Consider the following 26,081-nt stretch of genomic DNA (forward strand, 5'->3'; position numbering starts at 1 on the left):
CACACACAAAAAAAACATAAGACTTTACATGAGATCACTGTTTGCTCTCTCCGGTGTTTGCTTATGCACAGTGTGCGTAGATGCTTGTTGCAACAGCGCAGAACCCTCATGAGCCACGACGGGCGACCAAAATATCAAACAGGTTTGATTTTCTTCCGACCATACGATTCCTGATCGGGAGGTGGTCGTGAGATGTTAAACGCAGCTCGTTACTCCATGTAGACTGCACGATGCAGGACGCACAATTAAGCTGAAACTCGGCGCGATCCAAAAAATTCTCGCACGAGTGAAAAATCGGCTGAAAAAGGGCCAAAACTCGCACAGTGTAAGCCCGCCTTAAGAGAGCCACCCTATCTTCCAACATCATGCAGGATTTAAGGAGGGTGTAAAGTAGAATTAGTAGTGTACTTTGTGCACTAAGAAATTCAAGAATGTAGCCAAGCAAACACGAGCTAACCCATCCATCCTCCCTTCAATACGGTGCAGTCGTCCTGTCCCCTTTGCAGAAGAGCACCCCCAGAGTATGATGTTTCCACCCCCTTGCTTCACAGTTGGGATGGTTTTTCTTGGGGTTGTTCTCATCCTCTAAACATGGTAAGTGGAGTTGATTCCAAAAAACTCTATTCTGGTCTCATCTGACCACATGACCTTCTCCCATGCCTCCTCTGGATCATCCAGATGGTCACTGGTGAACTTCAAACGGGCCTGGACATGTGCTGGCTTGAGCAGGGGGACATGCTGCCCTGCAAGATTGTAAACCATGACAGCATCATGTGTTACTAGTGCAATCTTTGTGACTGTGGTCCCAGCTCTCTTCAGGTCATTGACCAGGTCCTCCTGTGTAGTTCTGAGCTTTCTCAGAATCATCCTTACCCCACAAAGTGAGATCTTGCATGGAATCCCAGACCGAGAGAGATTGACAGTCATCTTGTGTTTCTTCCACTTTCTAATAAATAATCATAACAGTTGTTGTCTTCTACCAAGCTGCTTGCCTGTTGTCCTGTAGTCCATCCCAGCCTTGTGCAGGTCTACATTTTTGTCTCTGGTGTCCTTAGACAGCTCTTTGGTCTTGGCTATGGTGGACAGGCTGGAGTGTGATTGACTGAGTGTGTGAACAGGTGTCTTTTATACAGGTAACAAGTTCAAACAGGTGCAATTAATACAGGTAAAGAGTGCAGAATAAGAGGGCTTCTTAAAGAAAAATGAACAGGTCTGTGTGAGCCAGAATTCTTGCTGGTTGGTAGGGGGCCAAATACTTATTTGCAGCAGTAACATACAAATAAATTATTAAAAAAAAATCATACATTGTGATTTCCGGAATTTTTTTTTTTTTTGATTATGTCTCTCACAGTGGACATGCACCTAAGATGAAAATTTCAGACCCCTCCATGATTTCTAAGTGGGAGAACTTGCAAAATCGCAGGGTGTTCAAATACTTATATTCTTATATATATATATATATATATATATATATATATATATATATATATATATATATATATATATATATATATATATACACACACACATATATACATACATATACATGAACACGCAGAACCCCAATTCCAATGAAGTTGGGACGTTGTGTAAAATGTAAATAAAAACAGAATACAATAATTTGCAAATCTTCTTCAACCTATATTCAATTGAATACACCACAAAGATAAGATAGTTAATGTTCAAACTGATAAACTTTCTTGTTTTTGTGCAAATATTTTTAAATGGATGCCTGCAACACTTTTCGAAAAAGTTGGGACAGGGCAACAAAAGACTGGGAAAGTTCATGAATGCTCAAAGAACACATAATTGGAAACAGGTGAGTGTCATGATTGGGTATAAAAGGAGCATCCCCAAAAGGCTTAGCCATTAACAAGCAAAGATGGGGTGAGGATTCCAGCATCTACAGTCCATAATATAATCAGAAGATTCAGAGAATCTGGAGAACTTTGTACACGTAAGCAGCAAGGCCGAAAACCAACACTGAATGCCCGTGACCTTTGATCCCTCAGGCGGCACTGCATTAAAAACCAACATCACTGTATAAATGATCTTACCACGTGAGCTCAAGAACACTTCAGAAAACCATTGTCAGTTAACACTAAGTTAACACAAGTTCGTCACTACATCTACAAGTGAAAGTTTAAACTCTACCATGCAAAGTGAAAGCCATACATCAACAACATCCAGAAACGCTGCCGCCTTCTTTGGGCCCGAGCTCATTTGAAATGGACAGACGCAAATTGGAAAAGTGTGCTGTGTTCTGATGAGTCCACATTTCAAATTGTTTTGGAAATCATGGACATCGTGTCCTCCGGACAAAAGAGGAAAAAGACCATCCAGATTGTTACCAGCACAAAGTTCAAAAGCCAGCATCTGTGATGGTATGGGGGTGTGTTAGTGCCCATGGCATGGACAACTTGCACATCTGTGATGGCACCAACAATTCTGAAACGTACATCCAGGTTTTGGAGCAACACATGCTGCCATCCAAGCAACGACTTGTTCAGGGACGTCCCTGCTTATTTCAGCAAGACAATGCCAAGCCACAATCTGCACATGTTACAACAGCGTGGCTTTGTAGTAAAAGAATGCAGGTATTAGACTGGGCTGCCTGCAGTCCAGACCTGTCACCCATTGAAAATGTGTGGAAAATGTATGAAGCGCAAAATACGACACCGGAGATCCCGGACTGTTGAACAACTGAAGTCGTACATCAAGCAAAAATGGGAAAGAATTCCACCTACAAAGCTTCAACAATTAGTGTCCTCAGTTCCCAAACGCTTATTGAGTGTTGTTAGAAGGTGATGTAACACAGTGGTAAACATACCATTTTTTGAAATGTGTTGCAGGCACCCATTTCAAAATGAGCAAATATTTGCACAAAAACAATAACGTTTATCACTTTGAACATTAAATATCTTGTCTTTGTGGTGTATTCAATTGAATATAGGTTGAAGAGGATTTGCAAATCATTGTATTCTGTTTTTATTTACATTTTTCACAACGTCCGAACTTCATTGAAATTGGGGTTGTGTGTGTGTGTGTGTGTGTGTGTGTGTGTATAAATTGAAATCCTAGCATCACATATTTCTGGAGGGACTGTCTAATTAGTTGTTGCATTGATGTCCTGACCTTGAGAGATACCCAGCAACAGGTGAGAACCAGACTATGTTCTTCTGACAGAAGGATGGAGTCCTCTGTATCCTCTTGGTTCCCTGCAGATGCTTCAGCTATCAGAGAAGTGATGGCTTTACCCATATCACAAAAAGATGGAGGTGCATCTAAAATAAAACAAAATAATTTCACACTATTGAACTGTGAGTGCTGTGCAGAATGGAGGCAGTGTTGGAAATTCTTGGATTTGACACGGATGTTTTCGGGTCCCCTACTGTGTTCAATGGTTGTATTGACTCTGTGTTGGGTAGAGTCATTGACTGCTGCAACCTGGGCGCCTTTTGTTGGTGAGGAAAAGTTCACTGGCCTTGACAGCATATGATGCTGTAGTCTTTGTGGAACCAATGGATGTCCTGATTGCAGTACATGAAACGTGACTGTCCCGAATTAAGATTAAGATTCAAGCTTTCAATGATTTTAAGGACTCAGCCATCATAAGTGTGTTTGTTACCTGAAATCAAAGAGGTTATATTTGAGAACTAGAGGCCACAGTCACACTGATTCCGGGCAATTTAGTGATTTGCGGCCATAGACACTCAATTAGTCTCGTCAAGAAACAGGTGGAATATGCCGGAAAGCTGCGCATTTTGGCAAAGCTACAAACAGAGGAAGAAGGGAGACAACATTTCCTTCCATAAGTAAATGGTTTTGGTTATTGTTGTCACTTTGTCCCTGACATTTAGTCAATAAACAGGTGTATGTTGCCTGCCGCGCCTGTGTCGTCCAAGGACACGGACCATTAGCTATTCACTTATGTCTAGTTGATATTTTCCCCTGCTAGACTGATGTCTAGTTAAATTACTTGTCATTAATGATTAAAATTGTTTGACAAGGCGAAAGATTTTTTAAAATTTGCACCTTAGACTAACCGAGCCGCTGTTCAGAGATTATAATGACCCGTGCCGCTCACAGTCACACCCACACACAGAGATGTGCACACACCACTGATTTCATGAATGAAACTCAGTCAATAAGGGATAATTGTGTAAATAAATAAATATATATATATATATATATATATATATATATATATATATATATATATATATACACACACACACATACATACGAGGTCTGTCAGAAAAGTATCCGACCTTATTATTTTTTTAAAAAACCATATGGATTTGAATCACGTGTGATTGCGTCAGACAAGCTTGAACCCTCGTGCACATGCGTGAGTTTTTTCATGCCTGTCGGTTGCGTCATTCACCTGTGAGCAGGCTTTGTGTGAGGTGTGGTCCACCCCTCTCGTCTATTTTTTATTGCGAATAAATGTCTGAACAATTTGGAGCTTTGCTGCATCAATTTTTTTTCCAGAAACTGTGAGAGACCTCCAGATGGACACCGTTCGAAAAATTAATATGGCTTTCAGGGACGATTTTATGGGGATTAAACAGATTACGGGGTGTTACTGCCGCTTTAAGGACGGCCCACAACTCCAGAGAGCGCGGCGTGCTCCCAGCCCCCATCGACAGGCTGACACCCCGCTGGAACAACCAGATCATTTCCAATGTGAAAGCTTTGTTGATCCGGGACCTCGTCTGACTTTCACAAAAAGGAAGAAGATGTGGACATCAGCATTTTTTCCGGCACATTCCACCGTTACAGGAGTTTTTTTTCATGGAAAGAAAAGCAGAGGGACGCACCACGGAGCCGTTCATTACGCGGGACAAAACGACCTCGGTGTTGGTCTCTCAGGACAGCTTTCAGGTGGATTTCAGACGGATTCCGGTTGCTTTCCAGTAGTGTGAATATCCGATTGTGATTGTGCATAAGCTGGACATGCCGGAACATGTCCCGTGAGGCTTCATCACGGCGTTGCTTTGCGCCGAGCGGCTGCACCGCGACGCGCGGAACTCCTCCGCACATCTGTCTTAATGTGCCGAAAAAGTGCTGATGTCCACGTGTTTTCACAATTCCTGTGCTAGTCAGATGACATACCAGATCAAGACAGCGTCCAGTTTAAAAATGAACGGCACATTTCACTGTTACAGGAGTTTTTCTCATGGAAAGAGAAGCTGCTCCACGCGGTGCAGCCGCTCGGTGCAGCCACTCGGTGCAAAGCAACGCCGTGATGAAGCCTCATGGGACATGTTCTGGCATGTCCAGCTCATGCACAATCACAATCGGATATTCACACGACTGGAAAGCAACTGGAATCCGTCTGAAATCCACCTGAAAGCTGTCCTGAGAGACCAACACCGAGGTCGTTTTGTCCCGCGTAATGAATGGCTCCATGGCGCATCCCTCCGCTTTTCTTTTCATGAAAAAAAACTCCTGTAACAGTGGAATGTGCCAGAAAAAGTGCTGATGTCCACATCTTCTGCCTTTTTGTGAAAGTCAGACGAGGTCCCGGATCAACAAAGCTTTCACGTTGGAAATGATCTGGTTGTTCCAGTGGGGTGTCACCCTGTCGATGGGGGCTGGGAGCACACCGCGCTCTCAGCAGGTGTGGGTCGTCCTTAAAGTGGCAGTAACACCCCGTAATCTGTTTAATCCCCATAAAATCGTCCCTGAAAGCCATATTAATTTTTCGAACGGTGTCCACCTGGAGGTCTCTCACAGTTTCTGGAAAAAAATTGATGCAGCAAAGCTCCAAATCGTTCAGACATTTATTCGCAATAAAAAATAGACGAGAGGGGTGGACCACACCTCACTCAAAGCCTGCTCACAGGCGAATGACGCAACCGACAGGCATGAAAAAACTCACATGCGCACGAGGGTTCAAGCTTGTCTGACACAATCACACGTGATTTAAATCCATATGGTTTTTAAAAAAATAAGGTCGGATACTTTTCTAACAGACCTCATACACACACACACACACACACACACACACACACACACACACACACACACACACACACACAGTAGTGTTCAGAATAATAGTAGTGTTATGTGACTAAAAAGATTAATCCATGTTTTGAGTATATTTCTTATTGTTACATGGGAAACAAGGTACCAGTAGATTCAGTAGATTCTCACAAATCCAACAAGACCAAGCATTCATGATATGCACACTCTTAAGGCTATGAAATTGGGCTATAGTAAAAAAAAAAGTAGAAAAGGGGGTGTTCACAATAATAGTAGCATCTGCTGTTGACGCTACAAACTCAAAACTATTATGTTCAAACTGCTTTTTTAGCAATCCTGTGAATCAATAAACTAGTATTTAGTTGTATAACCACAGTTTTTCATGATTTCTTCACATCTGCGAGGAATTAATTTTGTTGGTTTGGAACCAAGATTTTGCTCATTTACTAGTGTGCTTTGGGTCATTGTCTTGCTGAAACACCCATTTCAAGGGCATGTCCTCTTCAGCATAAGGCTACATGACCACTTCAAGAATTCTGACATATCCAAACTGATCCATGATATCTGGTATGCAATATATAGGCCCAACACCATAGTAGGAGAAACATGCCCATATCATGATGCTTGCACCACCATGCTTCACTGTCTTCACTGTGAACTGTGGCTTGAATTTGGAGTTTGGGGGTCGTCTCAAACTGTCTGTGGCCCTTGGACCCCAAAAAAACAATTTTACTCTCATCAGTCCATAAAATATTCCTCCATTTCTCTTTAGGCCAGTTGATGTGTTCTTTGGCAAATTGTAACCTCTTCTGCACGTCTTTTATTTAACAGAGGGACTTTGCGGGGGATTCTTGCAAATAAATTAGCTTCACACAGGCGTCTTCTGTCACAGCACTTACAGGTAACTCCAGACTGTCTTTGATCATTCATTCTGGAGCTGATCAATGGGTGAGCCTTTGCCATTCTGGTTATTCTTCTATCCATTTTGATGGTTGTTTTATGTTTTCTTCCACGCGCCTCTGGTGTTTTTGTCCATTTTAAAGCATTGGAGATCATTGTAGATGAACAGCCTATAATTTTTTGCACCTGCGTATAAGTTTTCCCCTCTCCAATCAACTTTTTAATCAAACTACGCTGTTCTTCTGAACAATGTCTTGAATGTCCCATTTTCCTCAGGCTTTCAAAGAGAAAAGCATGTTCAACAGGTGCTGGCTTCATCCTTAAATAGGGGACACCCGATTCACACCTGTTTGTTCCACAAAATTGACCAACTCACTGACTGAATGCCACACTACTATTATTGTGAACACCCCCTTTTCTACTTTTTTTTACTAATAGCCCAATTTCATAGCCTTAAGAGTGTGCATATCATGAATGCTTGATCTTGTTGGATTTGTGAGAATCTACTGAATCTACTGGTACCTTGTTTCCCATGTAATAATAAGAAATATACTCAAAACCTGGATTAATCTTTTTAGTCACATAGCACTATTATTATTATGAACACTACTGTAAATAAAGGTATTGCCCAGCTCAACAGCTGGAACAGATCAGATCCATGTAACTTTCTACACTAATGCAACTTCAATTTGAATCAATTTGAATAGGTTTTGGGGTTCTATTTTTGAGGCCTTCTCACATGTGTGGTTGAGTAATAGATCCCAATCCAATTATAGCTGTATTCGGTGTTCTCCCAGTTCAACAGGACTTGACCTCTTATCAACTTAATGCTGTAGCGTTTTCATCTCTCTTGGCCAGAAGGTTGATATTAACAAAATGGAAAGACGCACAACCACCTTCCTTTATTCAATGGGTGAGGGAAGTTATGATGTGTTTACAAATGGAGTACTTAAAATCCAGTTTACAGGGCTCCTTACAAAAGTACCAGAAGATGTGGGCATCCTTCATAGAGTATGTTGAGGGTCTGCCATTTACATGAGTGGGGAGTATGACACTCTGAAATTAAACAATATGATGTGTATATGCAGCCTTTTTTTTTTTGTTCTTTTTTTTGTGTGTGTTGTATTGTTTGTGTTGGGTTTTTCTTTTATATCTTGTAATACTTTGCACATAAAGTGGTGATTTTGTACATTACATGCCACTGGTTGGCATGACTTTGATATATTTTATATGTGCATATGCCAGACTTTATTTCTTGTACTGTTTGCTTTTGAGTTTTTGTATTAAACTGAAAATCTTAAATAAAATGTTCAAAAAAAAAAAAAAAAAGAAACTGGGCGACAACCAGGTGGAAACCATTCGGATGATTCAGACGGCTTTAGCTGACTTTTCAGTCGTGTGACAATCCAAGAAATTGTGGAAGAGGTGGGCATGTCACAACATGTCCTGTGAGACTTCAACACAAAGGCGCTTTTGCTCCGCCGTCGGCAGCTTCGTGCCGAAGCCATCTGCATGATTTTCACCGCCACTCTTTTCATGGCCAAATCTTCTGTCACAGTGGAATGTGCCGAAAAAGTGCTGATGTCCACCTCTTCTGCAATTTCTCGGACAGTCACACGACAGTCCCACATCACCACAGCGTTCACTTTGGAAATGACCTGGTCATTTCAGCGTGTTGATGGCCGACCGGAGTGCGACTCGCTCTCCACCATTGTGCAGACGTCTTTAAACCGGTTGTACCACTCCTTAATCTGTGTGATGCCCATAGGATCGTCACCGAAAGCCGTCTGAATCATCCGAATGGTTTCCACCTGGCTGTCGCCCAGTTTCTGGCAAAATTTGATGCGGCACTGCTCCAGTCGTTCTGTCTTTTTCCTTGGAATGAAAAAATGCCGAGCGCACGACACACACCTCACACAAAGGCTGCTTACCAGAAAATGATGCAATCGACAGGCGTGAAAAAGTTCACGCATGTGCACGAAGGTTCAAGGTTTGCTCATGCAAGCACACTTGATTCAAATCCATCAGGTTTTTGCAAAAAATAAAAAGGTCCGATACTTTTCTAACAGACCTCGTACACGCGTGTGATCAGACTACAATGGTCATCAAATCACTGACGTGCACACTCATTACTGGTAATAGCCTACAGCCCGCGATACATCACAGTACGCGATAATCAGGAGAACATATTGATATCATACGTAATCCTGAAAAGTGTCAAGGCAGGTGTTGATATTAAAGCATTACACAGCGGCCGTCCAGCTCCTCCATCACTCACGCACTCTCTTTCTCTCTCCCCCACTGTCGCTCACCCCCCCTCTCTCCCTCTCACGCCCATCTTCTCTCCACAATATTAGCTCTTTGAAATGATCACTGTGGTCCACGCGTGTATGTCATGGCAATCACAAAATGTTGCACATAACGGACTCTCTGAACTTTGCGATCGGGTGTTACATGCTCTGACTGTCTAATGAGTTAGATGGTGTATCTGTCATAATATGTTTATTACAGCTGTGACACTCAGTTCAGATGCACTGTGTTGCACCACGCAGAGCCACTGAAACCCACTGACTTGCTGTAGCGCAGTGCTTCTGCATGTGGTGTTACAGATATGATGGACATGATATTACAGATACATTATCTAACCCATAAGAGTGAATGAAAATGTACAGTATCTGTAAATTATGTTTAGTACGGCTGTAACACCCCATTCAGTTGTGCGCACTGCTCCGTGGCTCTGGCACGCACTGACTCACAGTGACACACAGAGTTTTTGGTTTGATTGCGCAATGTTCACATCTAGTTCACAAAATGAATGCGTGCCACAGACTTTGCACATTCACTATGTCCTTAGCGCACCCACAACAGGACACACTGGAGGTGCAGTCTAGCTCATCCAGTGGCACAATCGGGACATGCCGGCAGGATCTGATGTGCCTGACCATGGCGATTATCCCTCGAACGCGATCAGACTATTTCAAATGCTGTTATGACGCTGTGAGAATATTTAGAACACCGACTGCAGTCAGACTGCACTTTGACTGCCTTTTGATATTTTTCCACCTTGAACGCACCTCAAAATTAGAGAGCATGTGCTCTACATTCGGGCTGGCCGCACAACTGTGCCTGACTGTTTGGAATGCACTCAGAATGCTGTCGGAGGTTTTCGAATGAGTCTCGATTTTGCAGGAATGTAGGTTGAATTTTCATTTGGATGTCATTCGGGCTCATTCGGCCTTTAGTGTGATGGGGGTATTACAGATTCATGAAGTTGCTGGGCAGATGTGTATGGCAGACATCTTTGCAGGAGACCAAAGGACATAGTCTTTAGAGTCCTGGTGCTTCTGATCTTACTGTTGTGAGACCTGGACACTACCCAATAACCTAAGGAAATGACTGAATGTGTGCATCATGATGGTTTAGTAGTTAGCACTGTTGCCTCATAGCAAGAAAGTCCTGGGATCACATCCCACTTAGTCCTTTCTGCATGAAGTTTGCATGTTCTCCAAGTGTTTGCATGAGTTCCCTTAGGGTGCCCCGACTTCCTCCCACTTCCAGAGACACACGTTTGGTGAATTAGAAACTTTAAATTGACTGCAGGTTTGTTCGTGTGAATGCGTTGGTTTGTCTATGTGTCGGCTCTGCGATAGAAAGGAGGACTATCCAGGATGTACCCACCTCTTGCCCAATGACTGCTGGGATAGGATCCAGCTCCCTTGTGATCCTTAATTGGAATAGAAAATGAATGAATGACTGAAGGCATTTGGTATTACGTCTCTTTGAAGAATCCTTGGACCCTAGAAGTATGACTATGTCAGATAAGTGGCTACTTTGGGAGACAGACAATTTGTACTAGTTGTACAACCCCTGGCAATAATTATGGAATCACCGGCCTCGGAGGATGTTCATTCAGTTGTTTAATTTTGTAGAAAAAAAGCAGATCACAGACATGACACAAAACTAAAGTCATTTCAAATGGCAACTTTCTGGCTTTAAGAAACACTATAAGAAATCAAGAAAAAAAATTGTGGCAGTCAGTAACGGTTACTTTTTTAGACCAAGCAGAGGGAAAAAAATATGGACTCACTCAATTCTGAGGAATAAATTATGGAATCACCCTGTAAATTTTCATCCCCAAAACTAACACCTGCATCAAATCAGATCTGCTCGTTAGTCTGCATCTAAAAAGGAGTGATCACACCTTGGAGAGCTGTTGCACCAAGTGGACTGACATGAATCATGGCTCCAACATAAGAGATGTCAATTGAAACAAAGGAGAGGATTATCAAACTCTTAAAAGAGGGTAAATCATCACGCAATGTTGCAAAAGATGTTGGTTGTTCACAGTCAGCTGTGTCTAAACTCTGGACCAAATACAAACAACATGGGAAGGTTGTTAAAGGCAAACATACTGGTAGACCAAGGAAGACATCAAAGCGTCAAGACAGAAAACTTAAAGCAATATGTCTCAAAAATCGAAAATGCACAACAAAACAAATGAATGAATGGGAGGAAACTGGAGTCAACGTCTGTGACCGAACTGTAAGAAACCGCCTAAAGGAAATGGGATTTACATACAGAAAAGCTAAATGAAAGCCATCATTAACACCTAAACAGAAAAAACAAGGTTACAATGGGCTAAGGAAAAGCAATCGTGGACTGTGGATGACTGGATGAAAGTCATATTCAGTGATGAATCTCGAATCTGCATTGGGCAAGGTGATGTTGCTGGAACTTTTGTTTGGTGCCTTTCCAATGAGATTTATAAAGATGACTGCCTGAAGAGAACATGTAAATTTCCACAGTCATTGATGATATGGGGCTGCATGTCAGGTAAAGGCACTGGGGAGATGGCTGTCATTACATCATCAATAAATGCACAAGTTTACGTTGATATTTTGGACACTTTTCTTATCCCATCAATTGAAAGGATGTTTGGGAATGATGAAATCATTTTTCAAGATGATAATGCATCTTGCCATAGAGCAAAAACTGTGAAAACATTCCTTGCAAAAAGACACATAGGGTCAATGTCATGGCCTGCAAATAGTCCGGATCTTAATCCAATTGAAAATCTTTGGTGGAAGTTGAAGAAAATGCTCCATGACAAGGCGCCAACCTGCAAAGCTGATGTGGCAACAGCAATCAGAGAAAGTTGGAGCCAGATTGATGAAGAGTACTGTTTGTCACTCATTAAGTCCATGCCTCAGAGACTGCAAGCTGTTATAAAAGCCAGAGGTGGTGCAACAAAATACTAGTGATGTGTTGGAGCGTTCTTTGTTTTTCATGATTCCATAATTTTTTCCTCAGAATTGAGTGATTCCATATTTTTTCCCCCTCTGCTTGGTCTAAAAAGTAACCGTTACTGACTGCCATAATTTTTTTTTGCCTGATTTCTTATAGTGTTTCTTAAAGCCAGAAAGTTGCCATTTGAAATTACTTTTTTGTGTCATGTCTGTGATCTGCTTTTTTTCTACAAAATTAAACAACTGAATGAACATCCTCCGAGGCCGGTGATTCCATAATTTTTGCCAGGGGTTGTACAGCGAGGGAACATTAAGTATGACACTACATGCCTTGTAACATGTTTCCATGATCCAGCTTGAGGTAATCTGAGGGCCCGAGCAACTGGAGAAGAGAACGCTTATGTTTCTTTTGGCTGTGACAGATACTGTAGATGACTACTTTCAGGTAGTGGAGATGGACCTTTAGTTTGTTAGCATGGTTGCGAATTAGTACTCAGGATGGTTCTGTAGAGCAGTAAGCATGGCAGCATACAGTACAAGCGTATGCTGCCAGAAGTGCAGACATCTAAATATCTTCTACCTGGATGACTGAGACCCTTAATTAATACAGTAATTGCAGATACCATCGCAAACTTGAAAGTGCTTTTCATCAACCCCAACTCAGTATTGTGTTTGCAGATTGCTCCATTACCTCTCACACTGGCACAGGTGCCCCGATCTCCATACAGTACACCCAGCAGAAGTGAAGAGATATTTGCCAGCAAGTCTAATATCTCAGTGACCATGCTCTGATCAAGTGTGTCACAGACACTAGTGGGAGCCTCGAGCAAACACCTATGAATGGTGCCCAAAACACCTGAAAAAATAAGACTTGAAGAACTCAAAAACATTGCATAGGATTCATCAACTCATACAGCACAAACTCTCACCATGTATTGGCTTGGTTCGAGCAGAAAGCATCATGTCGGCCTTGGCTGTGAGGTAGTGTGCCTCTAGTTCCTTCACCAGAAATCTGATGACACTGGAGGCCTCAGGGTTAGATGAACCACTGACAGTAACTCTACTGTTCAGACTGCAGTCCCCAAACTCATGTGTTCTACAGACAGAAAAGCAATTAACTACAGTACTTGCCACAAAAGGTTCAAAGGGTAAATACAAAAAGTTACACAGCACACTTCTGTAGGAAGACTTTCATCATTATTGCACTCATCTGAGCTTCCTGGACACGAGGACTGCATAGACGTTCTTTGATTCGAGTGAGCAGCACAGCAGCAATATCATCTGGAAGGCTGGGTGGGAAATATCTCAACAATAACGCTGCAGAAATCTCTCGGATCTGGAGAGGCAAATATAATTGTTTTTTAGTACATTCAACTTGCAGATTTCATTTTGAACTATATATATATAAATAAATAAGCCGACACAGTATACAGAAAGCTACCTCATTTGTAGAATCTTCTAAACAGGTGAGTAAGACCAGCTGTTTTTCCCTGCTGAAAAAGTTCCACTGTCCTCTTTGTCTGGCATAGTTAATGAGACACCCAATGCTTGCTGCAAAAATGATTTTATAGACCTCATTAAGATTTGATCTGATTACAAAAAAATGCATGACAACAATGGTATAATGCAATATTCCACACACTGCATACTGGATCAATTTATTTCTTCTTTTTTGTCTACACCCTGCCCGCCTAAGCTGACCTGGTGGTTGTCCCTTCTTTTTGTCTGGAGTCCAAGTGTCAGTGCAGGTCTCCAACAGTGCAGACAGCAACAGTAACACTGTCTTCTTCCTCTGATAATTGTGTCCTGCTGATAGGTAACAGTATGGAAGCTTGGACAACCATTCCACAAATCCTAAAAGATGACATACAAAATACTGCAAATGAAAGCATGAAAATGGGAAGATCATTGCTATAATATTCATCAATGTGATGCGAACCAGACTTTATTGTGGACCATGTCTAAGATATTTATTCATCATTCATTTTGAAAGGATTAGTCAACAAGCAATACTCATGTATACTGGGACATCGACTGGAAGAGCTTTAACCTTGTAAGTGTTCTCAATATATGCTGAAGGAACCACAATCTACAAAATATAACGCAATGCTAAAATACCCTCGGCCATATGAGCAATGTGTTCTTTATAATTTTGTACATGTTCAATAAAGTCCCTCTACCAGAGCAGAAGTTGTGCAAATTAAAGAATACTTGTAGATCACCCTCTGTGCATTTACAGGTATTAATGTGACAAATTTAACTCCATAGGAAGTTAGATTTGAGTTAGCATGCATGCTAATGTCCACAAAATGTCTTGGAAATGATCCCAGGGGTGTTATCAGGTTACAAAAACAGCATTTTCAGTTAAGTGTTTATTTCTCACTAGCTTGTACAAAATAAATGACAAAGAGGTTTAATTTACACACAAATGAAAGAGGTTTGCAGCTAGCTACCACACTGTGACATCACCATGCTAACATGCATGAAATTGTAAGTTCATAGGTGTTATTAGGTTCCAAAAACAGCGTTTTCAGTTTTAGAAGTGTTTTTTTTTTTTTTTGCTAGCTTTTACATAATATATGAGAAACATGTATATAAACACACAAAACAAAGCAGTTTTGGAGAGACCAGCCACTGACGTCACAGTGCAACACTACTTTGATTGGCTGTCACCCCCGCCACTCAAAAACAACCCGAATAGAATGAAACAGAATGTGACCTTTTAACCCCTTAAAATAGGTCACGGTTAGCGATCTTTGAACTTGTCCAAGGTCTGTGTCCCAAGAATGTTCCCTGTGAATTTGAAAATTCTGGCAGTAACAGGACTGGACTTACTCTAAGCACAGACAGACAGACGGATGGACGCAAAGCCTTTGCAATACCCAAAGGTCACATTTGATAGCCTTGGATAATCAATATATTGTATGTCTTATGCCTTATGTAATAAATTAGCAGGATTTTACTTTTGCTTTGGTGGTTTTGCTGAGCGCAGGGCTTTTGGGTGTTCCAAGGGTGAATAAAAAGTCTGTGGGTATAGAGCCTTCTCCTACCATGGCCCTACTCTTTGGAACGATGTACCTGCAGTTATTAGGCAGTCTGATGCAGTGGAGACTTTTAAATCAAGACTGAAGACCCACTTTTTTAGACTGTCTTATAATTAATCTATTCTGTTTTTATGTTTGCCTTGTAATTTCTTTTTATTCTACTGTGTTTTACCTTTTTATTGTGCCCTTTTGATTTTAAATTACTTTGTGTTGTCATAAATTGTGTGTTATGTGAAGCGCCTTGGATCGACTATGTCGTGAGATGGCACTATATAAATTAATAAATTGAAATTGAATTGAGTATATGAAAAGAAGTAGCAAAAGCACCTGTCTTCACCTGAATGAGGAGTAGTTACAAAGTTGCGTTTTTTTGTAATAAATAAATACCATATTTACTCAATTAAAGACCCCTCTCTATTAAACACCCCCCCCCCCCTTTTTTTTTCCGGCACATTGCATGTAGTAAACTCAGCCACATGGAGTGTGCAGCCAGTACATTCTGAGTGCCGGTCCCAAGCCCAGATAAATGAGGAGGGTTGAGTCAGGAAGGGCATCCGGTGTAAAACAAGCCAACCCAACTATGCAGACTCAGAATCGAATTCCCATACCGGATCGGTCGCGGACCGGATTAACAACTTTCGCCACCGGTGCTATTGCCCAACAGGGTGCCGGTGGAAATTGGGCTACTGCTGGGTGAAGACGATGAAGAAGAGGAGGAAAACGTTGCCACGAACAGCGGGAGAAGAAGAAAACTAGAAGGGTGAAATGAGAGTGGGGACTTTGAATGTTGGTAGTATGACTGGTAAAGGGAGAGAGCTGGCTGATATGATGGAGAGGAGAAAGGTAGACATATTGTGTGTGCAAGAGACCAAGTGGAAGGGAAGTAAGAGCAGGAGCATCGGTGGTGGGTACAAGTTGTTGTACCATGGTGAGGACAGGAAGAGAAATGGTGTTGGGGTCATTTTAAAGGAAGAGTATGTTAAAAGTGTGTTGGAGGTTAAGCGAGTGTCTGACAGGGTGATGAGTGTGAAGTTGGAAATTGAAGGGGTGATGATGAATATCATCAGTGCATATGCCCCACAGGTAGGTTGTGAGATGAAGGAGAAAGAAGATTTCTGGAGTGTGTTAGATGAGGTGGTGGAGAGTGTGCCCAAGCGTGATAGGAGCAGACTTCAATGGGCATGTTGGTGAAGGAAACAGAGGTGATGAGGAAGTAATGGGTAGATATGGTATCAAGGATAGGAATGGGGAAGGACAGATGGTAGTTGATTTTGCAAAAAAGGATGGAAATGGCTGTGGTGAATACCTACTTTAAGAAAAGGAAGGAGCACAGGGTAACATAAGAGTGGAGGAAGGTGCACACAGGTGGACTACATTCTTTATAGGAGATGCAAGCTAAAAGAAATCACAGACTGTAAGGTGGTAGCAGGAGAGAGTGTCACTAGACAGCATAGGATGGTTGTTTGTAGGATGACTTTAGAGGTAAAGAAGAAGAAGAGAGTGAGAGCTCAACAAAGGATCAGATGGTGGAAGCTGAAGGAGGAAGACTGTTGTGTGAAATTTAGCGAGCAGGTGAGAGAAGCACTGGTTGGAGGGGAAGCAATTTTGGACAACTGGAAAAGTACTGCAGATGTGGTGAGGGAGACAGCTAGGGCAGTACTGGGTATGACATCTGGACAGTGGAAGGAAGACAAGGAGACTTGGTGGTGGAATGAAGAGGTCCAGGAAAGCATAAGGAGAAAGAGGTTGGCGAAAAAGTTTTGGGATAGTCGGAGAGATGAAGAAAGTAGACAGGAGTACAAGGAGATGCGGTGTAAGGCGAAAAGAGAAGTGGCAAAAGCAAAGGAAAAGGCATATTGCGAGCTGTACAAGAAGTTGAATAGTAAGGAAGGAGAAAAGGACTTGTACCGATTGGCCAGACAAAGGGACAGATCTGGAAAGGATGTGCAGCAGGTTAGGGTGGTAAAAGATGCACATGGTAATGTGCTGACAAGTGAGGAGTGTGTGCTGAGAAGGTGGAGGGAATATTTTGAAGAGTTGATGAATAAAGAAAATGAGCGAGAGAAAAGGCTGGATGATGTGGTGAGAGTAAATCAGGAAGTACAAGAGATTAGCAAGGAAGAAGTGAGGGCTGCTATGAAGAGGATGAAGAGTGGAAAGGCAGTTGGTCCAGATGACATTCCAGTGGAGGCATGGAAATGTCTAGGAGAAATGGCAGTAGAGTTTCTAACCAGATTGTTTAATAAAATCTTGGAAAGTGAGAGGATGCCTGAGGAGTGGAGACGAAGTGTGCTGGTTCCTATTTTCAAGAACAAGAGTGATGTGCAGAGCTGCAGTAACTACAGAGGCATAAAGCTGATCAGCCACAGCATGAAGTTATGGGAAAGAGTAGTAGAAGCTAGGCTTAGAAAACAGGTGAAGATCTGTGAGCAGCAATATGGTTTCATGCCGAGAAAGAGCACTACAGATGCAATGTTTGCTCTGAGAATACTGTTGGAAAAGTACAGAGAAGGACAGAAAGAGTTACATTGTGTGTTTGTGGACTTAGAAAAAGCTTATGATAGGGTGCCAAGAGAAGAGTTGTGGTATTGTATGAGGAAGTCTGGAGTGGCAGAGAAGTATGTTAGGGTAGTGCAGGACATGTACAAGAATAGTGTGACAGCAGTGAGATGCGCAGTCGAAATGACAGACTCATTCAAGGTGGAGGTGGGATTACACCAAGGATCAGCTCTGAGTCCTTTCTTGTTTGCAGTGCTGATGGACAGGTTGACGGATGAGATCAGACAGGAGTCCCCATGGACTATGATGTTTGCAGATGACATTGTGATCTGTAGTGAGAGTAGAGAGCAAGTTGAGTCTAGTCTGGAGAAGTGGAGATATGCTTTGGAGAGAAGGGGAATGAAAGTCAGTAGAAGCAAGACTGAGTACATGTGTGTGAATGAGAGGGAGCCCAGTGGAATAGTGCAGTTACAAGGAGTAGAAGTGGTGAAAGTAGATGAGTTTAAATATTTTGGGTCAACTGTTCAAAGTAATGGAGAGTGTGGTAGAGAGGTGAAGAAGAGAGTGCAGGCAGGGTGGAGTGGGTGGAGAAAAGTGGCAGAAGTGATTTGTGACCGAAGAATATCAGCAAGAGTGAAGGGGAAAGTTTACAAAACAGTAGTGAGACCAGCTATGTTGTATGGTTTAGAGCCAGTGGCACTAACAAAAAGACAGGAGGCAGAGCTGGAGGTGGCAGAGCTAAAGATGTTGAGATTCTCTTTGGGAGTGACAAAAATGGACAAGATTAAGAACGAACATATTAGAGGGACAGCTCAGGTGGGACGGTTTGGAGATAAAGTCAGAGAGGCGAGATTGAGATGGTTTGGACATGTGCAGAGGAGGGACCTAGGGTATACTGGGAGAAGGATGCTGAGGATGGACCCACCAGGCAGGAGGAGAAGAGGGAGACCAAAGAGGAGGTTCATGGATGTGCTGAGAGAGGACATGCAGGTGGTTGGTGTGACAGAGGAAGATACAGAGAACAGGGTGAGATGGAAAGGATTGATCTGCTGTGGCGACCCCTAACGGGAACAGCCGAAAGACAAAGAAGAAGAAGAAGATTGCATGTAGTAAAATTGTGAATTCCTAAGAGAACAGAGTAAAATAAAAATGAAACAGCCCTACCTCATTGCCAGGAAATCTCATCAAGTCTGTTCTGGTTTCCATGTTGTTTATGCAGCTGCAGTGCCTCATATTTCTGACCCTTCCCTGTCACACGAACGCCTGACATTCTCCTTTCCTTGAACCATTTAATACACTTTCCTCCCCCCCACCAGGCAGCCGATTTGGTATTTGGGCCAGGGTTGCAAGCTTATCCTTGTTCCTACATCACTCCCGGACGCATTTCCTATCAACTGGGAAAATCCAAGCAGTATGGTGGTTCCCCTTTCTCTTCCTCTTCTTTCACAGCTTTTAGCTTGAGCATTGCTGAGTAGCAATGTTTGCACAGAGCCATTTTATGTAATTGTGTAGCAGCTACTGCATGCAGATAAAACCTTTGTTTCGAGTCTGTGCTGCTTCTCTTACATGCAGTATGCATGTCCGTGTGCGCCGTACTGTGTACAGCGTGATAGTCAATAAACACATTCCTTTTCAAAAAGTGCAGGCCCCTGGGGCATTTAATAGGGTAAATATGGTAATAAATAAATAAATAAATAAGACATTTAATTTATTTTTTAATTTTAATTTAACCTTTATTTAACCAGGTTAGTGCTACTGGGATCGAGATCTCTTTTGTAACCTGGGAGCTCTGGACAATTATAAAGTTTCCAATTCACCTAACCCGAATGTCTTTAAATGTGGGAGGAAACTGAAATACCTGGAAGAAAACCATGCAAAGACGGGCAGAACATGCAAACTCCACACAGAAAGGCCACAGGTGGGAATCAATCCCATGACCTTCTCGCTGTGAGGCAACACCGTGCTGCCAAAATAAAAACCAAAGGCACACCACTGGAATCAGTGCAACAATGCAGTAGTTTTAGGATATAAACTATTAACATTCGGAGTGCTGTTGTTCAGTCTTTTAAAAGTGTTGTATGATTGTCTCAAAAACTACAAAACTTGTGCCATTTCTTAATAGTCTTACGATGTTTATTGTGCAATTTGATTTTTTGATCGTTTCACATTCTGTATTGACTTTGAATAAGTAATGCATGATTCCACATATGCCAATACAGCAGGTATCGGTATACACCTCTGAAGCAGGTTTGCGATCTGCAGGTAAACACAAATAAGTAATTTAAAAATAATAATTTAAGTGTTTATTTTAGACTGCCTGATGAGGTGACCAAGGTGAGCACCTTAAATCAGCGATTCATGACAGATTTTTTTGTATTTTGAAAATGACGCATTTTAGAAGTGGATAGCTTTGAATAGCGCAATGCTAATGGACAACATTAGCATTACCAAATGGGGCCTTTGTGGGCATTTTATTACAAATCTCTGTAATATGGCTTGGTGTGTCAACTGGCTAACAACTCATATACGAATTGTTTGCTAGTTTTTGGTGGGGCCTCATGCACACAGAAAGCCACTACACAGAGAACCCTGCCTACAATGTGACACACAGAGTTGCATACGTTAAGGCTCTTTATATATAGGACATGGCCAAAACACTGAGTGCAGAAATGCAAAGTTTTAAATGAATTAAAATATACTGCTCACCTATTCCGTGGTCCAGTGAATCCTTTGCCATCTCTGAGTAAATGGGATCTCCATTCATTTTGCTCTTCTGACTTCTCAAATGTGCCAAACAGCTGTCTCTAATGCGAACAAGAAACCTTTTCACTGCTGCCTGAAAATGCTGCCGAAATGGGGAGGACTCACAGTTAAGGTTCTGAGGAATGAACATTCTCATTACTGACATCTCCTCTGGGGTTGGGCCAGCCTTAGTTTTTGGGCTGTAACAGAGAAGGTTAAGAGCAGCAAGACGGACCTTGTCGTCACAAGATCCAAGAGCTAAATGGAGGGTTTCAAAGGCTGAACTTCCTTGCAAAGCCCATGTTGAGTCTCCAACTGTGGCTCGATGAGAACTCATGATGCAGGCCCAGGCATGAAGATGGCCATGGACAGCTGTGTCTAGTGAGGCCAGTAGAGGCACCACAGCTGAAGGGAAGACGTGAAAGGTGCAGGGTAAAAGTTGTGTTGAACAGTTGTTCTGTAGAAGCATCACATCTGAAGTCAGCCCCTCTAAAAGCAAGGCACTCCAGCGCCTTACCCACTGATTGGCTAGGTCCAGCTCAGTGGGTGCAGCACCATTTGAGCTATCACAGAGTTCTTGTCTCTGCTGTCGAATCAGACACTTGTAAAGTTCTGATGCACACGGTGACAGGTGATTGGTTGACAGGCACTTCAGGAGATGGTTGGGTAGTTCAGCATATTGGTCCAGCACCTTGTTTATTAAAGAACAATATATCAATTACATCATGAGTATGACAGGTTACATCACAATAACTGCAATAATTAACCCTCACCGGGTCTACACCCAAATATGGGAGAAGAGCACAAAGGTGGTAATATTTGGCTTTGGCTTTCCATGGAAGGTTAGCTACACGTTGAAGCAGAGCTGAATAAAGAGTCTTCTTTTGGTCACCAAACTGCTTACATTCCATTTCATAGAGTTCGAGCAGCACACAAAAAGCACTGTGCACAAATTCCGACACACCTTCCACCTGTCAATGCAAATTAAATCAGACATTATTGAGCAATCCTGGCAGTAACAGGCTCTTAAATTTACAGATACAGTTAAAAAGTTGACAAACTGAACGGTGTGATTTGGGGTGTAGTTGTTACTAAAGGTTACTTCAATGAAAGCATTTGGGCTGTATCTTCCAGTCAGCGCAAAGCAGCACACACAACAATTCATATCCAACTGATGCATTTGTCATCTTCAAACCCAGCACGCGCATTCTTTAAAATGCAAGTCTGCGTGTAAGCATCTGTGTGCCCTTGTCCGCCTCAGTCTAAAAAGGAGGTCTGCTTGAATGCACAATAAAACTGAACTGAGAACAACGATAAAGAAAAATAAAAGTAAATGCCAATAGAAATATAAACTTTAACTTACTGCTTCCCCTCAGGGAGATTTGGTAGCTGCTCTCAGCTGGCATGCTTTGACATATTGGTGCAAATCATTACCATGCCACAAAACCTCTCAGTTCGCTTTTTAATTAGGAGTGCACCGGGTTTCCTTTTCTGGCACCCTTGCATAAAAAGTGAACTCAACTGCTGACAATCTAATTGTTTTTTGGTCATGTTATTCCCAAAACAGGCCAAAGTCTGATGAAGCACAATCCTTTTGTACCCTATTTTGTGCTCATATGTAAACAGCACTGAAGATATGACACCCAAATGCACTTATTGCCCTGTACAACATGGACCAGAACATTGATAGGACCTTATAACTGTCAGAATTTTTGAGCTCCTATTTTGGGTCAATGCTTAATTTAACCATGACTATTTACAAGTGCCATTTTTGTATTAAGTATTAATGTAAAAAAAATACATATCTAGTACAGATCTTTGACTTTCAAAAGCTTAATGTTACACTTGTATACAAAGGTTTGGGCCCCTGTGATGATTTCCATGATTTTCCTTTACAAATCATTGGTTGTTTGGATCAGCAATTTCAGTTAAATATATCATATAGCAGACGAACACCATGATATTTGAGAAGTGAAATGAAGTTTATAGGATTTACAGAAAGTGTGCAATAATTCTTTAAACAAAATTAGGCAAGTGCATAAATTTGGGCACCCCAACAGAAAAAATACATCAATATTTAGTAGATCCTCCTTTTGCAGAAATAACAGACTCTAAACGCTTCCTATAGCTTCCAATGAGAGTCTGGATTCTGGTTGAAGGCATTTTGGACCATTCTTCTTTATAAAACATCTCAGGTTTGTTGGTTTTTGAGCATGGACAGCCCGCTTAAAAATCACACCACAGATTTTCAATAATATTCAGATCTGGGGAGAGATGGCCATTCCAGAACATTGTACTTGTTCCTCTGCATGAATGCCTTAGTAGATTTTGAGTAGTGTTTAGGGTCGTTGTCTTGTTGAAAGATCCAGCCCTGGTGCAACGTCAACTTTGTCACTGATTCTTGAACATTGTTCTGCTGATATTGACTGGAATCCATGTGACCTTCAACTTTAACAAGATTCCCAGTACCTGCACTGGCCACACAGCCCCACAGCATGATGGAAACACCACCAAATTTTACTGTAGGTAGCAAGTGTTTTTACTGGAATGCTGTGTTCTTTTTCAGCCATGCATACCGCCCCTAGTTATGTCCAAATAACTCAACTTGAGTTTCATCAGTCCACAGCACCTTATTCCAAAAATGAAGCTGGCTTGTCCAAATGTGTTTAGCATACCTCAAACAACTGTTTGTGGCGTGTACGCAGAAAAGGCTTCCTCTGCATTACAGCATCATACAGCATCTCTTTGTGCAAAGTGCGCTGTATAGTTGAACGATGCACAGAGACACTATCTGCAGCAAGATCATGTTGTAGGTCTTTGGACCAGGTCTGTGGGTTGACTATAACTGTTCTCACCATCTTTCGCTTCAGCTTATCTGACAGTTTTCTTGACCTGCCACTTCGGGCCTTAACTAGTACTGTGCCTGCGGTCTTCCATTTCCTCACTGTGTTCCTCACAGTGGAAACTGACAGCTGAAATCTCTGAGATAGCTTTTTGTATCCTTCCCCTAAACCATGATGTTGAACAATCTTTGTTTTCAGGGCATTTGAGAGGTGTTTAGATGCTCCCATGTTGCCACTCATTAGAAGAGATGCAAAGAGGGGAAACATTTGTAAATGGCCACCTTAAATACCCTTTCTCATGGTTGGATTCACCTGTGTAAGGAGGTCAAGGGTCAATGAGCTTACCAAACCAATTTTGTGTTCCAACAATTAGTGCTAAAGGTATTCAAATCAATAAAATGACAAGGATGCCACAATTTTGTTTAAAATTTTGTTTTAAATAATTAATTTTGTTTAAATAATTAATGCACACTTTCTGTAAATACTAGAAACTTCATTTCACTTCTGAAATATCAGTATGTCCATCTGCTATGATGATATATTTAACTAAAATTTCTGATCCAGACAATCAATGATTTCTAAAGGAAAATCATGAAAATTATTAGGGGTGCACAAATTTTTGCATATAACTGTATCTGTGTACATAAATTACAGTGATCAGAATTAACTGTAATGATATCTGTACAACTCACAGGACTTTCAGCATTGGTCCAGATAATATGGATGAGCTGACGCTGCAGGCAGCCATTGTCGGACAAAAGGTGAACACCGCTCAGCTTCCAGATATCACTCAGACATTCTTTGACTTTCTTTAGCCATAGTGTTAATACTGCAAAAACACACATTTAGACATGTGACTGTACTGTTTAAACAAATGAGTCTGTTGATATTACTAACGATGGTGAGTAATATCACCTTATTCACCTTCGAATGCATAACAATTCAGCTTCTCTTCACACAGTCCATAGACCAGAGGAAACAAACCATTCAGCAGTAAATACTTCTAAAAATATATATACAAAAAACAAAATAAAACACTGGTGAAAGTAACTGCAACAAAGGCACATGAGCGTTATTTAACTGGACTGACCTCTGTGGTGCCAACACGTGAACCGACTAGAATGTCAGATCTGCAGCAGGTCAGAAGGCCCCTGCTCACAGCCACCCTGTCCAGTCTGTCCTTCACTATGGGTCTGCAGTGCACCTGTAGACCACCAACAATCAGCAGCCAGGGCTCTGAGAAAGAACAAGAACATCATCAGCAACTCTGTCAGGAACCTCAGAGCATTTACACTCACTGGTAGAACTGCTCACTTATAAGGTTTGCACTTTTTTTGATGAGGTATAACTGTAAAACCAACAAACACATTTTAAAAGCCAAACTAAACAGGGTTTAAACACGGAGCTAAGACAGGTTAAATAAAACATGAGTGCTGTTTTTCCTGTTAGTAAAGTCTACTTTAATTGTGCCAAATATAATAATAGAATGCTTTTAAAATTGTATTTTAATCTGGAAACACAACGTCAAAGCATTGTATGCCTCACATTCACACAGTACATACTCACACCAGGATCAAGCTTCTCATGCTCCCGCTAAAGGACATTTACACACAGGCTGCTTGCCAGAAATCAAACCACTAACCCATCAGCTAATGGAAAACAGGCTCAACCATCTGAGCCACAACTGACTAAAATCAAATGAAACTAATCTCTTTCAAAACTGGAATGTCACAGCAAAACTCTTGCCATTTTCAAAGTAACTGCAAGATACAACCAAATAACCAAACTATTTGTTCATTTAGTGATGGGTCGGTGGTTTAATTCCTGAGTACTCCTCTCCGTTTGTGTCTAAATGACCTTGAGAAAGCAAAAGGAGGAGGAAAAGCAAGCTCCTGGTGCAAGTACATTGATGAATGAGGGATCAGTGTGCAGTGCTTTGAGGAGAAGAAAAACCACAGCGCCAATCATTTTTAAAACATTATTATTATTATCATCAGTTTTGGTGCAATAGAATGAAGTACAATTCACAAATAAAGTTTTAAAATAAATACTGAAAATTTTTAATGGATCTACTTGTGATTATTTTTTATTTAAAATTACTGCAACAATTAACCAAGCTTTTTTCAGCTAATTCCACACCACATTTGTTTCAGTGTACCCTGGAATTTAGTAAGTCCTTTGAAGAAGTGAGTCAAAAGTAGAAACCACACTGCATTTAACACCTGCTGTGTGGCAACACTACATGATAGAGTACCTCATTTTCACTGTTTGTTGTAATCAAAAGCCCATTTTTTACTTTCACGTATACACTTCCCTGAAGGTCACGGCCTGTAACTCTGACAGATCGATGCGTGAAGATCATGGTAGGCCATGAATGTGATCTAGCATGTGGTTCAATGTTATAACATGCTGGACTTGTACCATGTGATGTGCAAAACAATGGCAGCAAATTGGTAGTATACACAAACTTGCCACTTTCAAAAATCCTCACAGTGTTCTCATAACATGTACAACAATGTTAGAGTTTCCATGGAAATGTAAAGGATTACCAAAGGCTTTCAATGTTCACAATATAAAAGAGGAATTTTTGAACATCTTGGGAAAAAAAATCTCACCAGTTAAAGAACACCACAACAGAATAACAAAGTCCTCTAAGGTTTTCCAAGGTAAGTTTCAAATAGTGACCATCCAAAATACGTATCCGCTAAAGTCAGAAAAGGGCCTTAGTTTTCACATACAAAGTACAGCCTTTATTAAAACCCATACTGAAGCGATGGCACTGAAGAAAAGCAAACAACCTGAGCTGAGCTACAAAC

At 41.5% G+C, this 26,081-nt stretch overlaps 1 protein-coding gene across 1 annotated transcript in view; it reads right to left on the minus strand.

The window, feature by feature from the left end:
- si:ch211-225b11.4 (thyroid adenoma-associated protein homolog) overlaps positions 1-26,081 on the minus strand; it is a 52,752-nt gene that overhangs the window by 20,221 nt on the left and 6,450 nt on the right. Inside the window, exons 8-18 of the mRNA XM_034170290.1 lie at positions 24,356-24,501; positions 24,190-24,268; positions 23,958-24,094; positions 21,196-21,393; positions 20,387-21,113; positions 13,839-13,991; positions 13,579-13,688; positions 13,313-13,473; positions 13,067-13,233; positions 12,829-12,993; positions 3,136-3,284 (exon numbers count right to left, since the gene is read on the minus strand). Of these exons, the coding sequence (XP_034026181.1) occupies positions 3,136-3,284; positions 12,829-12,993; positions 13,067-13,233; positions 13,313-13,473; positions 13,579-13,688; positions 13,839-13,991; positions 20,387-21,113; positions 21,196-21,393; positions 23,958-24,094; positions 24,190-24,268; positions 24,356-24,501 (2,192 nt within the window). The remainder of the gene's footprint in view (positions 1-3,135; positions 3,285-12,828; positions 12,994-13,066; positions 13,234-13,312; positions 13,474-13,578; positions 13,689-13,838; positions 13,992-20,386; positions 21,114-21,195; positions 21,394-23,957; positions 24,095-24,189; positions 24,269-24,355; positions 24,502-26,081) is intronic.

This window comes from Thalassophryne amazonica, chromosome 5, assembly GCF_902500255.1.
Source record: "Thalassophryne amazonica chromosome 5, fThaAma1.1, whole genome shotgun sequence".
NCBI classification, from domain to species: domain Eukaryota; kingdom Metazoa; phylum Chordata; class Actinopteri; order Batrachoidiformes; family Batrachoididae; genus Thalassophryne; species Thalassophryne amazonica.